Source organism: Coturnix japonica, chromosome 2, assembly GCF_054131305.1.
Source record: "Coturnix japonica strain WE chromosome 2, WE-NBRP24, whole genome shotgun sequence".
NCBI classification, from domain to species: Eukaryota; Metazoa; Chordata; class Aves; order Galliformes; family Phasianidae; genus Coturnix; species Coturnix japonica.
This window is the reverse complement of record NC_140664.1, coordinates 65,002,577-65,020,406: the sequence shown is the minus strand read 5'-3', so window position 1 is coordinate 65,020,406 and position 17,830 is coordinate 65,002,577. Positions and strand designations below refer to the sequence as shown.

Below are 17,830 nucleotides of genomic sequence, written 5' to 3'. Positions count from 1 at the left end.
CCTTTCTTTCTGTTCTTTTTTGATGAATGTTCAAAATTCTTTTTGCCATGTACCTAGGATATACTATTCTTAGGAAGTGTCTTGATATCGGTGAACTTAAAATATTTATTCAGATGAAAGTGACTTGTTAGTCTGTATATTGCATAAATTTGTTTTCAGGTGATAGGAAACATGATGTATATTTACTGCCTTCTCACAGATGTGGTTACTTGTAGTTTTGTGTCTCTGGATCTTTGGAGTAAAGCCTGTGAAATTAAGTGGGTCCACAGAGTAACATGCTTGCTCTGCTCAGCCCATACACCCTAAGAAAATTAAGAAGATAAGATTAAGTGAATTGCTGATGTTCTAGCTTCCTGAAAAAGTGGAGTAGTTGTTTACTAATTTAAAACTGAGTTGATCATAGAAGAATGCTAAAAAGGCTGAATGGCAGTGATAGATGCTTTCTTTTGTGTATGACCTGAAGGAATGGGTTATTCTTGAACCTGTTTCACTGCTTATGGGAAGTCAGCATAGCACAGACAGTGTTTACTAACTATTCAGGAAGCTGAGGGCAAGTAATGTAGCTGTGCTTAGTTGTGGACACTACAGTTCTGCACCTGGTCTTCTCAATTCACTGTTGGCAATAACTAGATTTGACAGTATTTGAGGGAGCTCAATCTGTAGAATTAATTCACTTGCAAAGGAAGATTTTTTTTGTCCTTATTTTATTATTATTATTATTTTTCTGTAGGTGGTGACACCTTGCTTTCTTCTGAGCAACTACGAACTGGTAAGTATTGTGGCACTTGTGATAGCCATCAAGTTTTACTAGGTTATAGATTAGGTTATTCCCATAACCACCTATATTCTCTTTCAGTACCGTGCAATCCACTTTGTCCTGTGAAGGCACAACAAATAAAGGGTGTAATCCTGAAGCTTATTAGTGTGCTTTATCCCATACAGCAATTTTATTGTTTTCTTGAGCATTTTGCAAAGCTGCGAGATAACTGGATCAAGTTTTTTCTGCTGTTGAGTCTTTTTCCTAAGGTGATCTGACTGATTTGTCTATGTTGCAGTAACATTTGTGTCTAGTTGTCCTTGCTACATTATATCTTTTTTAAAAAAGCAGTTGAGCCTCTTCAGGCTGAATTTGGTTATTTTAGCTGTATTGACAACATGAATACTGCCCAGAGGATGGTATATAGCTGTTATTTGTTGAACTAGTGCTACTACTTGCTAACTAACTACTTGCATCATTACCAGGACTAGGCACTCAACGGCTGATTTCTAAGTAACAACTGGAATGCTGTGTATTTTAAACCCTGTGATTCTATGTGATATAGCCACTGGTGGTTGGGAATCATACATCTCATTCCTGCCTTGCTGTGTGAATTGGACAACTCACTTTGCGCGTTTTTGTGTCTTGATTTCGTTGCTTGCAAAATGCAGGTAATGATGTGTTAGTATGAACTGCAGAAGCAGAAAGGTGCTGTAGAAGCATCAGCTTTTCTTAATTATTATTCATTAAAAGATAGGCCGGAAAACAAAATCAGTGATTTATGCTATTATTAGAAATGTGAGTATGAATGTATGAAAGGTCTTTCCTCATTTTGTGATTCAGCAACAATTTAAACATGCAGCAACTTGTGGAATATGATACCACTCATTACTGTTACTAATTGCAGTTTAACATGGTTTACGTAAAAGCGAATATGGGGCAGTGCTGTTTGATCTGGGTCCAGATAACTTTGTGACCTGAAGATGAAAACAGTGAGAGGATGGTAAAAGTACCCAGACCTGTTTTAGTTTACTGGCAGAGTTGAAACCAGAAATTTATTTTGTCCATGAATTAAGTATTTACTAGTTCTAGTCATAAAGAAGGTTGGAATTCCATTTAATATTCTTCCATGTAGTTATATTTTTGAATTAGGAGCCTGCCTTGTACACAAATAAAATGTATCTGTTTAGTGAGCAATTCTGTTTTTGAAGTACAATCTTCTGTGACTCTGCAGGCTAAAGAGTTCTGTTTAAGAGGTTCAGCAAGGGAAAGTATGGAGTCCTACTCCTGGGGAGGAATAATGACATGGATCAGTAAAGCTGACCTTCTGGAAAGGAGCTCTGTTGAGAAGGACCTATCTGTCTAGTGAATAGCAGATTGACCATGAGCCAGGAGTGTGCTCTGGTGGCCAAGAAGTCCAGTGGTATCCTGGGATGTGTTTAAAAAAAAGTGTGTCCAGCATGTTGAGGGAGGTGATCGTCCCTCTCTACTCTGCTTTGATGAGGCCACATCCGGAATAGTGTCCAGTTCTGTACCCCTCAGTTCAAGAAAGAAAGGGAACTACTGGAGACACTCCAGTGGAAGGCCAAAAAACATTGATGTTTAGGGGCTGTTTTGAAAAAAGGCTGAGACACCTGGGTTCAAATAGCCTGGAGAAGGCTAAGAGGGAATCTTAGCAATGCTCGTAAATATCTCAAGGTTGGGTGTTAAGAGGATGGGGTCAGACTCTTTTCAGTAGTGCCCAGCAGTACAACAAGGGGAAATGGGCCAAACCTGGAATACAGGAAGTTCCTTGTGAACATGAGAAGGAAATTCTTTAGTTTGTAGGTTAACAAGCACTGGAAGGAGCTGCTCAGAGTGGCTGTGAAATCTCATTTCCAGGAGATACTTAAAACACACCTGGATACTTTCCTGTGTAACCTACCGTAGTTACTTTTTTTTTTTCTTTTTTCTTTTTCTTTTTTTTTTTTTTAAAGTAAGTACCACCTCCTGAAAGCACAGGAACAGGCAATTCCAAAATGTAGTCAAGCAGGCATTGCAGAAGGGTGGCTTAGTTGATTAGCAGTCATTTAGTGCTTAGATGGAAACAGAAAACGTGTGGCCACTGGGAGCAAGAACATGCCACATGGGAAGACTACAGTGATGCTGTTTGTCTTTGTAAGGAGAAAATTTGTGTGGCCATTGCTCAGTTAGAGTTGAAGTTAGCCAGTACTGTGGGGACTATAAGTTGTTTTTTTTAATACATTAACAACAGAAGGAGGACCAGAGAGATCATTGGTCCATTACTTGATGAGGATGGTCACCTTTCCAGCAGGGACATAGATAAAGCAAAGATGTTTAATGCCTTCTTTGCCTCTGTTTTCAACACCAGTGATGGACACTTGGACTCCAAATGCCTCAAGTTAAAGGACTGTGACTGCAGTAGTGATCAACTCCTTGCCAACCCTGAACTTGTACAGTATTTTCTGCTCTATCTGGATGCATATAAGCTCATAAGGCCAGATGAATTCATCGCAGGGGTACTCTGAGAGCTGGCTGATGTCATCATGAGACCTCTCAATAGTTTTTCAGTGTTCTTAGGCATGTGGAGAGGTCCTACTTGATAGGAAGCTGTCAAACATTGTTCCAGTTTTGAAGGGCAAGAAGACCCTAGTAATTACAGGCCTGTTGGTCTTCAAAGAGAAACTCCTGTTTAGCTGACATAATTTCCTTTTACAATAAGGTTGTCCATCTAGTTGACCTTCCAGCCAATTGATTCCAGTAAAGTTTTTGATGTTTCTTACAGCATCCTTCTTGACAAAATGTCTAGCATACAACTAGACAAAATCATAATCCACACTCTTGGAACTGGATTTGGATCACAGGCCAGGAAGACAACACCTAAACAGCAGGATAAGGGATCAGTTAGTATATCTGCCTCAGTGGGAGCCCAACTCAAATGCTTGTACACAAACACCAGAGCATGGGCAACGAGCAAGAAGAGTTGTGGGCATGTGTTTGCCTACAGGGTTATGATATCACTGGCATCATTAAGACGTGGTGGGATGGCTCTCATGACTAGCATGTAGAAATAAATGGTTATAAACTCTTCAGGAAAGACAGGCGGGGGGAAGAGGAGGGGTTGTTACCCTCTATGTCAGCAGCAAGTTGGAGTCCATGGAGCACCACCTGGATATGGATGAGGAGCTGACAGAGTGCTTATGGGTTAGAGTTAAAGGGAAGGCAGGGGAAAGAGACATTGTAGTGGGGGTCTGCTACAGGCCACCTCACCAGGAAGACCAAGTTTATGAGGCCCTCCATAAATAGATATAGCTGCATCCAGTTCTGGGACTCCCAACACAAGAAGGACATCGAGCTGTTGGAGTTGGTTCAGAGCAGAACTACAAAGATGATCAGAGGGCTGGGGCACTTTCCCTACAAGAAGAGGCTGAGAGAACTGGGGCTATCTAGCCTTGCAAAGGGAAGGCTTTGGGGGGACCCTATAGCAGCCTTCCAGAACCTGAAGGGGGCCTACAGGAAAGCTAGAGAAGGACATTTTAGAAGGACATGTAGTGACTGGAAGAGGAGAAATGGTTTTAAACTGGAAGAGGATTGTTTTATACTAGATATTAGGAAGAAATTCTTTACTATGAGGGTGGTAAAACTAAAACAGGTTGCCCTGAGATGATCTGGATGCCCCCACCCTGGAGGCATTCAAGGCTAGGCTGGATGGGGCATTTAACAGACTGGTCTAGTGGAAGGTGTCCCTGCCTGTGGCAGGAGGGTTGAATCTAGACAATCTTAAAGGTCCCTTCCAACCCATATCTTTCTGTATCTCTGTTGTTCTGTGATTTTCAGCTTTGTTGTCTGTTTCCAAAGAGGCCCTTTCTTACCATTTCTCTTGAAGTTTTGAAGAAACATCAGAGCTGTTGTATATTAACCTAGTGCAGCTGCTAGCAGTTGCATTTACTCCAATATAAACCATGTTCAAATACTACTTGCTTAATGTTGCCACTGACACATTTGACTAGAGAAAGGTGGATGATTTTGGTCATACTATTCTATTTCAAGGCAGATGTTTAGCAAAATAAGTGTTTTTCAGATGGAGTTCATTTTATTTCATGAAGAGGCGTTGGATTATTTGCGGCTATTGACTTTCATTGGAAAGATGTACTAAATGACCTAAGGATTTTAATAAGAAAAACCAGAAAAGATGCCATGGTTGCTGTCTTTGTATGTGAGAGCTTTATTAGTCTATGTAACTGTTCTCCTAACATTTTATAAATATAGAAGTTTAACAGCCCTTTCTGAAACTTGTTTTGAAAGAGTAACAAGTTTTTGATCTAAATTCAACGCTTTTAAGTAGTTGGTGACAAATACACTTCTAAAAATCATCTTAAGTAGTGCAGCACAAGAAGAGAGAAGGCTTAGATCCTTAACTTAGGGCTCCAAACACTTTTGATTTCACGTGTATAGGTGGTAACTATAAGGATGTTAACAAGGATGGTAACAGAAGATATAAATAAAAGAGGAACTCACCAGTGATGATGCTTTTGCTGAAGAAGCTGAGGCAATCTTCTCTGGCGAGCAATCTCCAAGAGATGCTGCCTCAGTGAGGGTTGGCCCTTAAACGAGGTCTCAGAGGAGGTGGAGTGAGCTCCACCCCTTCCAGGAGCACAGCTGCATTACTCTCACCCGTGTTCCCGCAGCTGACCCGACACTTGCCCCAGCTGATTAATCAGTGGTTCACGCTGTGATTACCAATCTCCCATACATCGTGTAACACTTTAAAAATATAAGAATAAAAGGAAGGTGAAAGAAAGGATGGTGAAAGAAAGGATGTTATTTTGAGGTTACTTTTAAAATATGGAATTCTTCCCCTCAGATGCATCATGAATATAGCGAGTTTGTTTGCTTTACTTATGTTTATTTCATCCTTCATGGCAGTGTTTTTTAAAAAAAAGAATAAAGAAAATTAAATCTTAATTCCTCAGAGAGGCATCACATACCCTGTTGTACATTTTGCATTACGGAAATGTTATGTGAAGGTCTGAGCCTCTTAGTGCGTATGGTTTCTTATCTTAAATTGACTCTACTGATTGGATGGTCGTTGCTGCTACGTGACCTGTCCATTTTAAGGTGCAGTTGAGATCTTTACCAGAGAAATTTCTCTTCTAGCCTGTTTTGTTATTAACTTCTTCTTTTTAGTTGTTTCCTCCTTTCCCCAACTTCTTACTAAAAATTCTGTATACCTGTAATACAGCCTTTAAAACATCACATTTCCTTACCAGCTGTTGTAATACAGAAAGGCAAAGAGGACATTTAACCAGCCATCTATGTTTTGTTGTAACAGAAATTTAAACCAAACTTTGTTTAGTTATCTTACCAAAGTGGAAATTTAGTCATTTTGATAAAAATTGAAGGTGCAGGGAAAAATCAGGAGGTGTATTCTGTATTTTTTTTCTGGGTTTTGGTGGTGGTTGTTTGTTTAGTAAAAGACCTCAAAGATCATCAAGTCTTCCATAGAAGACCATAAACCTGTATTAACTGGCATATTGGTCTTGTTTGGCCAAACCATGTGGCAGGCAGCCATTAGCCAATCTACAATAGAGTGGTTTTCAGCAGGGAACTGGGTCCCTCCATACAATCTCTGCCTAAGGGCAGGATGGATAGTTATTGTTGCCAATTTAGAGACCTCAGGTCCACTAACAGTTACACTCTCAGCATAGTAACCAAGCTGTTACACTCTCCCATGGCCTTTGCCTGAAACACTGGACTAAGTCCATTGATTCAGTGGCCATATATGGGTGGGCCATCAAATGGAAGTATGTATCAGCAGGGGGCCATTGATCAGGAGGCACCGCTGCTGGTCAATCTTGGACCTTTTTCATTTTTTGCATTATAACAGGATGAACTTGTAATGAGTCCATCCTAGGAGGCTCTTCTAAATTGGCCTTAGTAACTTTATTCTCAGCCAGATCTGTTGTTTCAGGTACCTAGTTGTCACTTATTGAGATGCAATAAATTTAAAGGGTTTGGAGAAAAAAAAAATAAGATGTTTTTTTCCCTGTTAACAGACTAAGTTCATAAGTTCATGTTCCAGCTGTTCAAGCTTTTAATAATTGATTCTCATGCTCAATAGTATTTGACCTGATTTCTACCTGATTTAAGACAGTTAATAGAGGCCACACCACTGTGGATGCAGCCAATTGTCTTTCTTTAGTGGTCAACACATCCTTATGTAGGCCTTGAAAATATTCAGCTAGGTGGAATAGAAAGATGTTGTCTGCCACTCGCAATGGGCCCCATTGCTCAATGATAGTGGCAGCTTGGAAATAGGGGGACCCCATAAACCCTGGAATTTGTCCAGAGAGCACCTTCCTTAAGGGGGTAACTTTCTCACCCTTGATCCAATTGTATATATTCCACAGGAAAGACATCATGGCCACAACCACAGGCTCCTGCCTGGCTCACCAAATATAAAGTGTAATAATACAAAGATGGTAACGAAGATGATAACAGATATACAAAAGGCGGATATACAAAAGGTTATATGAAAAAAAACTCACCAATATGGATGCCTTTGCTGAGAAATGCTGAGGCAATCTCCACCTGGGAGTAATCTCCAAGAGATGCTGCCATAGTGGTGGTCAGCCCTTAAATAAGGTCTAGAGGAGGTGGAGTCAAGCTCCACCCCTTCCAGGAGCACAGCTGAATTACTCTCACCTGTGCTCCCACAGCTGATGCAACACTTGCCTCAGCTGATTAATCAGAGGTTCAGGCTGTGATTACCAATTTCCCATACAAGTCATAATTAAAAATAATGATGGATGGTTTTACCTCTGGTGATTTTCTTTTTCCCGTCATATTTTCATAGTAGTAGATTCTGAATTTTTAAAAATGTTTTTTTTTTTTTTTTAAAACTTCAGCAGAGAACTTAATATGTTCTAAAGCTTCACAGCTTTAGATTTTACAGAGTACTTAGAGTGTGCCTGGGTGGTTCACCTTTATCAACACCCACACGTGTGTTCTGTTTCATAAAAAGTCAAAGAGTGGGGAAAAAATATGAGTGAATTCATAGTATCTTGCCTTGCTTTCTGTGTGTATTATAACTTGGAATAAGGCACCCTCAGTGCTGGATGCTGGCTTAAAAGATCTGAAATAAGGGGATGATAATGTAAAAACAATTTGTGTGCCGTATGTGTTTGAAAGGTATTTTGGTTATTAATACTGTAGAATGTATGTATACTTCTGAATGAATTGTTTTGTTTGTTGTTTGAATACGTTAGGAGGGCTTTCTTAGAACATGTTAAAATTAGTTGGAAAAATAAAGTTTCTCTTTCTCATTTGCAGGCAAAGAACTCGGAAGCCTTTGAAAATCATGGAACCAGAACTGTAAGTAATTGCATTTTATTTATTCATTTTTCCTTTACTTGGCCTGGTTTATTTACTTATTGAACTTTCTGTGGTTCATTTTTATTACATCCTCACAAGTATTTGCAAGCCTTTTCAGAGCATGCACTTTGGTTTCTACACTGGGTGAATTTGTCTTTGATTAGGTTCCCTAGCTATGTAGTATCATGCCCACCTTCTCATTCATCCCCGTTTTATCCAGGTACAGTGAAATGAATTCTGTGTTCCTTATGTTGAAGTCAAGTAGTGGAGAATTAAAGAGAAATACTAAAATCTTTGTATACTGATTGCATTCAAAGGACTTAAGATATTATAGACTGTTTTTTTTTGTTTGTTTGTTTTCCTTTTTTTTATTTAAAGAATAATTTTTTGTATTGTCAGTTTTGCCTTAATTGTTCAGGTTTCTTAAAAAACAAATGGAATGTTGCTTCCCAGCTCTTTGTTATTATTGCTGCTGTAGCGTTAATTGTACAAGTGGTAGTAAATGCATTTAGTGAAGCACAATATAACTTGATCTAAGTGATGTAGAAATTTCTGCAAATGGGAAGTTTTCAACATTTCAATACTGATAGCACTTATACTTTTATCACAGGCTTTGAAATAAGTAAAACAAGGAAATAAGAGAAGAATTTTTTGGGATCCTTTGCCATTTCATTTTATTAGAGATGTCAAGTCTCTTTGATTCTGAAATAAGTCATGGTAGATACCTGTAGTTAACTCTATGGTGCAGGTATTTGATTCACCACTGTAGAGGTGAAATTGATATTTAAAAAGAAGCAGAATGAAGGACCTGAAAGTGTGGTATTCACCAATTCATTATTACATTCAGGAACAGCTCTCTATTGCAGTAAATGAACATCTGTATCATACCATAGTTGTGTGTACTTTGCATTTTGCTTTCTAATGTTGTCTGTAGTTCAGTATTGAAGGCTTCTCCTTTAGGCAGGAGGCTTTTACAAAGGTTTCTTTATGAGTGCTATAGTTTGTTTTCTTGGGGTGGCAGTGTTTTTTCTACAACTCAGGCCATCTCTTTACTTGCATCATTGATATTATCCACAGATTTCCAGTGAACTTATTGTGAGGGAGAGAAAAACTCCATTGCTTTCATCCACCAGCGTGGTTACTGGAAGAGTGTTTCTAGCATCAACCCCTATTGCTTTGCATGAAAGCTGTGTAAGCATCAATATAGAGAGTTTTGCTTGAATTCTATACAGTGTCAGAACTAACATTTTATTGCATTTTAATCTGAACATATTAAAACCAAATAAATGAGGCTTCCTGTTTTAAGAAGTGCCAGAAGTGTTTTTGTCTCTTTCTTTCCAAGAATTAAGTGCATCAGTACATGTAGTTATCTCTTACTTAGTAAGGGGCTAAATTTGGGATGAAAGTTTGATTCAGTTTATATCTTTAACTGGGTCAAACAGAAACTCAAAAGATCTTCTTCTGAAGTCTTCCTTTTCCCTCCACATTATTTTCTTTCCACTGTGGACATCACTGTTCTTTTTACAGAGTGAGGAAATAAAGTGTAAACATAGCGGAATTTTGGGTTAGGTGTTACTAGGTCACGCCATACAGGACTTGTACAGAGCTCTTCCTTAATGCATTTGGTGTGAATGAATGTAGATATTTTTATATCCTACTGCATCTTCTGTGCTTAGTTTAATTGCCATTGGATAGTATTCAGAATACTAGCTGGCTCAGGTCTAGTTTTCCATCCATCAATACCCCCCCATTTATTTTATCTTTTTTGGCAAGGCTGTTCTCAATCCTTTCATCCCCCCCAGCATGTGTTCATAATGGGGGTTGCCTCAATCCAGGTGCAAGATCTTGCTCTTGGATTTGTTGAACCTTGTGAGATGCTTCTGAGCCCTTTGGTCAAACCTGTTTTAATCTCTCTGGATGGCATCCTATCCCTCAGATGTGAGGGTGTACTTAATCCCATTGTTGTTGTCAGTGATGAAGATATTAAAGAGCACCAGTCCCAGTACTGACCCCTGAGAGACATCACTGTTGATCTCTTTCTGAGAATTGAGTCTTTTCCCACCATTCTTTAGGCACAATCTCTCAGCCTGTTCCTCATCCACTGAACATTCCACCTGTCAAATCAACATCTTTTCAATTTGGAGAGAAGGGTATTGTGAGGGTCTTTGTCAGAGGCATTACCAAAGTCCAGATAAATGATAGTAGTGGCTCTTCCCTTGTCCTGTGACGCAGTTTTGATGAAGCCATGCTTGTTGTCTCCTATCACCTCCCTGTCTTTCATGTGCCTTAGTGTAGCTTCCAGAAGGACATGATCCATGATGTTCCCTAGCACAGAGGAATATGCCTGTGAAAACTCAAGTCATGCTATTACTAAGGTTCATGTGGGAGAAAATTGTGGCACTCTTAATGCGTAGTTGTTGCTACTGAACAAAATGGACCACAGAAATGACACACTAAATTCTCACAAAGCAAAATCATTTATTCTCTTTCTTCTGCTCACACTTAACAGTGCTGTTACTGGAATAAATTCAGTGTATTTTTCAGTAGCATAATAGCAGCTTAATGGGTTTATACAGAAATACAAGCTCCAGTTTCTCACAAATTCATTGAATGTCTGTTCTGACCATAGTGCAGAATTACCATGGAAAGCACAAAAGACTTTAACTGTGTTAGACAACCAGTACTTTTCTGACAGCAGTGACTCCATGTATGTTCCGCATGAAGAGCTAGACATGAGCTGGTCACAACCACAGTGCTTACAATTGTGGTTAAAACGTAAGAAAATGATACTCTCTTGTCCTATTGTTGTTATAATTTCCCACAGTAGAATCATAATAAAGGTGGGGAAAAAGACAGTAAAATTGACATAAACACAGCAAGAAAGTTACTGTATTGACCTTTCTCCTTTATTTGTTCCAGAATTCCAGCATTGTTTTGAAGAACTCTTTCAGTTGTGACAAAGGATCACAGTAGGTATTTCTTTAATATTTGGTGTGGTAATTGCTGACATGTTTTAGGTTTTGTTATTTGTGGTTTAGATTTTTAGGAACAGTCTTCTGCAAGACATATTCTGCTGTGCAAAGAACATTTATACAGTCCTCTGAGAAAAGAATTGGGCATACTTGAAGATCTTACTTTTGCCTTATCATAGAATCATTAAGATTGGAAAGACCACTAATATGTTTTAGGCCAACCATCAAGCCATGCCTGTAATTACTCTAGACCATGACTCTCAGTGTGACATCTACTCTTTTTGAACACCTCCAGAGATGGTGATTCCACCACCTCCTTGGGCAGCCCTTTCCTCAGCACTCTTTCTGAGAATAAATTTCTCCTAATATCCAACCACCCCAGGTGCAATGTAAGTCCATTCTCTCTTGATCTGTCGCTACTTACTTGGTAAAAGAGGCTGATCCCTACTTTGCTACAGCATCCTTTCAGATACTTGCAGAGAAGGATAAGATATTCCTAAGCCTCCTTTTCTTCAGACTAAACAATTCCAATTCCCTCAGCCTCTCTTCATAAGACTTGTGTTTCAGACCCTTAACCAGCTTTGTTGCCCTTCTCTGGAGGTTCTCCAGAGCCTTAGTATCTTTCTTATAGTGAGGAGCCCAAAACCAAACAAAATGCTGACGGGGTGGCCTCACTAGTTTCAAGTACAGGGGCATGATCATCTCCGTAGTCCTTTTGACTACACTATTTCCAATACAAGCCAGGATACCATTAGCCTTCTTGGCCACCTTGTCACGTTACTGGCTCACATTCAGCTGGCTGTCAACTAGGACCCCCTGACCCATTTTTACCCCCCAGTTGACCTGATCTGCTGATAAATGATGGAAAGTGGCTTAGCAGTCACCTCTTCCAGCTCCATCAGTACCTTTGGGTGAATTCTGTCTGGCCCTGTGAATATGTGGCAGTCCACTCGGAGAAGCAGCTCACTGTTTCCTCCTAGGCTGTGGGTATACTCTGCTCCTTATCCTAGTGTTCCCGCTCTAGGGTCTGAGTACCCTGAGGATAAGTGGTCTAACTGTTAAAGACAGAAATAAAGAAGGCATTGAGAACCACACTTTTGTCTGTCCCCAGTGACAGTGTTCCTTGCTGTGTCCAGTGGACATAGGAGATTCTCCTTGGCTCCCCTCTTGCTGTTGATGTATTTGTAAAAACATTTTTTTCTTGTCTTTTAACAGTGGTGGCCAGATGAAGTTCATGCTAGGCTTTTACTTTTCTAATTCTCCCATTGCATATCCTAGTGACATCCTTATACTCTTCCCAGGTTGCCTGACTCTTCTTCCAAAGATCATAAAATCTTTTTGTTTTTTGTTTTTTTTCCACCAAGTCTCAGCAAAAGCTCCCTGTTCTACCAGGCTGGTCTTCTTCCCCACCAGCTCATCTTGTGGCACCTGGGGATAGCCTGTTCCAGTACACAATGTTCAGCCACCCCTTTGCCTTTCAGGACTGACTCCCAAGAGATTCTCCTATCCAGTGTTCTAAATATTTAGAAGTCTAGTCTCCAGAATTCACAGAATCACAGAATCACCTGGGTTGGAAGGGACCTCAAGGATCATGTAGTTCCAACCCCCTGCCTGGCAGGGCCACCAAACATACACATTTACTAGATCAGGTTGCCCAGAGCCCTGTCCAACCTGGTCTTGAACACCTCCAAGGACGGGGCATCCACAACCTCCCTGGGCAGCCTGTTCCAGGACCTAACCACTCTCTTAGTAAAGAACTTCCCCCTAACGTCCAACCTAAATTCCAGGGTTGCATTTTTTCTGACCCTCATTTTATAGTTGCTATACCCAAAACAGCTTCCAGCCACCGCGTCTCCAACCATTCCTTATCTGTAGACAGCAGATCTGTAGACAGACAGCTGTAGACAGCATTCCTTATCTGTAGACAGCAGAGGGCTTCCCCTAGTAGGCTCTCTTACCATCTGTATCAGGAAGTTCTCTTTGGAACTTCCTAGATTGCTTCCTCTCTTCTGTATTGTATTTCCAACAGATGTTGAGCAAATTGAACTTCCTCACAAGAACACAAGAACTACTGATGCTGTGACTTCTGCAAGCTGCCCATAGAATACTGTCTCTTCATCCTGGTTGAGAGGTCTATAACAGACTCCTACTAGGATGTCAGTCTGGTCATTCTGAGTGTCAGCTTCATTGGCCTTTCTCCTCACCCATAATGACTCTATGTTATAATTTCCAGTATTGAGCTATATAGAATCTAAATGCTCTCTGTCATGGAGAGCTACCCCACTGCCCCTCTTTCCTTCTCTTAAAGAGCTTATAGCCCTCCATTGCAGCACCCCAGTCCTGAGAATGATCCCACCATGATTCAGTGATGGCAATTAAGTCATAGTTCTCCTGATGTACCATGGCTTTGAACTCCTCTTGTTCATTGCCCATGCAGTGTCCATTAGTGTAGATGAATTTCATCTGGGCTATTGGTCTCATCCCTGGCTCTGGACTGCAGCTCTTAAACTCAGCAGATCTGTTTTTATTCCCTTCCTCATTCAAACCTAACTTATGATTGTCATCTTCTGATTATTCCATTAAGAAGGATCAGGTAAGGTCCTGGAGAACTAGCAGATTAACTAACCTCTGAGATTAATTGCATTATAATAGTGTGTGTTACAGTTTGGGGACTAGTTTTAGATCCATCTAGTGTTACTCAAAGCAGATTTCAAGATGGTGTCTGTCTGCAGTTTTTCATAGACAACCAATAAATCTACCAGTCCACAAAGCATTTGCATAATTCTATACAAGGAGAGATATGTGCAGTCATGTTCACATATTATGAGCTTTTTGTTTTTTTTTAACTCCTAGTTTTTTTGCTCTAGTGTTTATTAAAATTACTTGCATTATTCTTTCTGCTTTTCTACATTATTGTTTGCAGAGGTTTTTTTCATTATAGTTTTCATGTGAAGAACTTTGGTATTTGGCTACTTCATTTACATACTGAAGAGTTTGAGCTTTATGATGTTCAATAAATTTTTATTTTTAGTGTAACCTTTAAAAACATCAGATACTGACTGTATGAGTCCAGGTTGCAGTTTGTTCTTATTAATATACTGTTTGTTCTCTGCTGCTTTGTTCTGAACTGCCTCATTTAATTTCTTCACAGAAAGTGCCAAAGTGCATACTTTGATCACATTATGGAGGAGGGCTATGAACTTGACCTCACTTACATCACAGAACGTATCATTGCTGTATCCTTCCCTGCTGAGTGTTCTGAGGAAACTTACCTCCATAATCTACAGGATGTAACACGAATGCTTAAATCCAAACATGGGAATAATTACCTGGTATGTGTATCAGTCTTCTGTGCTGCATCTTCCTCTGTCTTGCAGGAAGACCACTTGTAGTCACTTACCTAAAATGCCGTTGGTTCGCCTTTAGAGTTTTGTAAGCCAGAACTGAATTTTTGGTAATATTTTAAGCTGTTAGGTAAGACAGATACTAAGAACACCTTTCTGCTGTCACTGCAATCCCTTGCAGTCACTGTTTTTGTAGCAGATAATAAAATGCTGTACAATAATTGCACTGACTGTTTTTGTTGCCCAAAGCATACATTTAAAAGATCCATATACTGCAATGTGGAATGCATTCCTTTTTCTTTTTTCTTTTTTCTTTTTTTTTTTAGCAATCAGCTAAATGTGAATACTCAGCTTAGGCATCTCACCGTCACCAGTGATTGTGTTTGGGCTATCTCTGCTTGTGTGTGTTGTGAAACTGTAACAAAACAAATAAGGGTTGCTGTATTTGTGTTCTGTCCAGCTCTTTCTCATTAACTTGATTTTTTTTCCTGCTATTTCTTTTTCTGTAGGAAATTAGGTTGTGCACAAATCTCAAAGGAGCTCTGTGTGCAGAGTGTTCTTTTTGATGATGATCCAAGCTTACTTTCATATACTGTTTTCTGCCTAACACATCTAAAACCTAAAATACGTATATTATTCTTGCTTGTATTTTGTTTACTTTTTTTCTCCTATTAATTGTATTGTAATCATAGCATGTAAGTTATTAGAATAAATTCACAGCTTTTGTAGCATAAACCGATTGTAAAAAGAAATCTGCAGTGTGATTCCACCTACTAATTTAGATATACTGTCTCTTGCTCAGGAACAGGGGTGACATAGATGCATTGTAAGCTAACTATTGTCCTGAAGATACACCTGGAATAGTTACACCTGTTAGTATTACAAGATTTTTGTATGTGTACTGTAAGTCTTTTTTTTAGGATAAGAAGATGCCTCTTCTCTAAGTCAGACTGCAATATGTGTATTTGTATAATCTATAATTTATTAAAAATATGTTCTTATTATAGCCAGTACTTTGGCATTCTGCTAGATCAGTCAAAAGAAAGTTTGATCAAGTAGGTTTTTGCAAATTCTCAAAATAGCCAATCAAATTATAGCCAGGTTGTAGAGCTGCAGAGCTAAGTTTTGAACTATACCTGTTCATTTAGTCTATTCATTTACTTCTGTTAACTGACTCTAAATGTTAATTTGGTTCAGTAAAGTAGTAAGCAAGTCTGAAGTCCTACAACTGCCATTTCAGTATTAATCATCTGTTTCAAGTAATCATTTACTATGTAAATTCTGAATTCTTAATGGTTGATATTTTCACTTTTCCTTCTCAACAGGTGTTAAACCTTTCTGAAAAGAGGTATGACCTTACCAAGCTTAACCCAAAGGTATTGATTCTTTTTGCACCTCTTCTTCTGTAGTGTAAAATATAATTTGAATGGCCTAACAAGTCTTAAGGCTCTTCAAGACTTGCTGCAGAGTAAGATAACTTTCGAGTGTTGTACCTGTTCAGTCTGTGCTTTTCAAAGATATTTCTGTTTTCTTAGACTTCACACACTGGACCTGAAACCTGTTGTGGCTACTGAAAAAATTTACTGCGTGAAATAAAATTTACTCCATGCGTGCTTTTCTTGTGTACTTGCAGGACACCAGTAACTAATATTCTGTAGTGTACTGTCTAATGGCTGAAGCTAGTGAACTGAATTCAAATACAAACTTTTATATTGTCATTTTGTAGCTGCTTCTTTGTACAGTAGAGACACGGGAACAAGACCTATTGACATCAGTCTTCTGTTTTTCCTTATACTTTCCCCTTTTAGGTGTTCTGTGTGCTCCTATTCTTAGCACAACAGCATAGTAGTACTATTTGATAGAGCAGATTCTCCACCACGATAAAGTGCATATTTTTATCAGGGATGGACAAGAGCCTGCATGCTGGTCTTGTGAATGTCTGCGTGACCATTTGGAATGTGGCTTGTCTTTCATGTCTCTGTCACCACTGCTGAAACACATCACCCACTGTCTCACTCTGCCAACATCCACTGTTTGGTCTTCATAAATGTTCTGCAAGCATCAGTGATTGTCAGTAGGTGCCATTTTTTCTGCACTGAGGAATTCAATTGTTTACTAGTTTATGAAACTGCCCCTCTGCTACCTTCTGTCTCACGACAACAAACTGTAATAGAGTATGCTGTAGGGAGCCCGCTTTGGCAGGGGGGTTGGACTTGATGATCTCTAGAGGTCCCTTCCAACCCCTACAATTCTGTGATTCTGTGATTGTTGGGAAGGTTCAGTCTCTGCTGCCATACTATCACCTCCGATGTGTTAGACCAACATAATAAAATAGAAGGCAGTACTTTTGGAGAAGCCATTGTATTTGTTGTAAGAAATGAATTAAGGTTGCTCTTCAGCAGCTATTATAATTCATGAGTCGGACAGATGTATTCTCATTGCAGTAGACTTAATTTGGAGAAGTATATTGAAAAGGCTCTTATTCTTGAACTTCTGAGTACTTAATTCATCACAAGGGATTTAAGATGTTCATGATTAGTGTTTCTGTTAGTGTTCAGTAATATCACTGTTAAAAATATGCATATAGTACACTCTTGCCATCAGGCAATGGCCAAAGAGATGGAGGGGAATGGAAGCAGGTTTCTACTCAAGCATCATGTGAATCCCCTCCCTGCCTATTCATCCACCTTATCCAGAGGTGCCCCTTTGCAGTAGGTATGAGGCTGTAAAATTTGGTGGACAGGCAAGCAATGATGTAAATGAAGGACCATCAAGATCGGATGAGTCATCTAGAACTTTGCCCTATATCATGTCTGCTTATCTCAAGAAAAAGAAGGGTTGTTGTCCTGGGTAACTCCCTTCTGAAGGGAGCAGGGATCACCAACTGGACTCATGCCATAGAGCAGTCTACTGCCTCACTGGGGCTTGGGCCTGGATAAGAGACATTAGTAGAAAACTCACTAGCCCAGTGTGGCCCTAAGATTATTTTTCATTATTGTTTTTTTGATGTTGGCAGCGATGAAGTATCAAGAAGTTCAAGGGCTATTGAAGAGACTTCAGGGCCTTATCATAATTTCTTAAAGGATCAGGGACACAGGCAGTGTATTTTCCTCTATCCTTTCAGTTGAAGGAAGTAGTAATGAAAGGAACAGGCAGATCTGTTTGATCAGTACTTGGCTTCAAGTCTGGTCATTGGCAGAACTTCAGGTTTGTGGGTCATGGAATAATATGTACAGCACCAAGTCTCCTGACATCTGATGGGGTGCACTTCTCTTAATGTGAGGACTGTAGAGGAGTTAGCAGGGCTTATTGAAAGAACTTCGAAATAGATTTGAAGGGAGAACGGGATAAAAGCAGGCTTACTAGTGGTAAGCTATTGTATG

General features: G+C 39.5%; 1 protein-coding gene across 37 annotated transcripts in view; it reads left to right on the top strand.

The window, feature by feature from the left end:
- The window catches only part of TNS3 (tensin 3), a 176,420-nt gene that overhangs the window by 79,135 nt on the left and 79,455 nt on the right, over positions 1 to 17,830 (top strand). For 29 of the 37 annotated variants that reach the window (XR_014943503.1, XM_085540051.1, XM_085540028.1 and 26 more), the window contains 5 exons: positions 731 to 769; positions 8,090 to 8,131; positions 11,051 to 11,100; positions 14,255 to 14,435; positions 15,773 to 15,823. Coding sequence is in view for 36 of the 37 variants with exons in the window: in XM_085540051.1 (XP_085396177.1) it covers positions 731 to 769; positions 8,090 to 8,131; positions 11,051 to 11,100; positions 14,255 to 14,435; positions 15,773 to 15,823 (363 nt within the window). In the remaining variant the exon portion in view is untranslated. The remainder of the gene's footprint in view (positions 1 to 730; positions 770 to 8,089; positions 8,132 to 11,050; positions 11,101 to 14,254; positions 14,436 to 15,772; positions 15,824 to 17,830) is intronic. The other 8 variants (XM_085540030.1, XM_015854828.3, XM_085540029.1 and 5 more) reach the window with 1 other exon arrangement.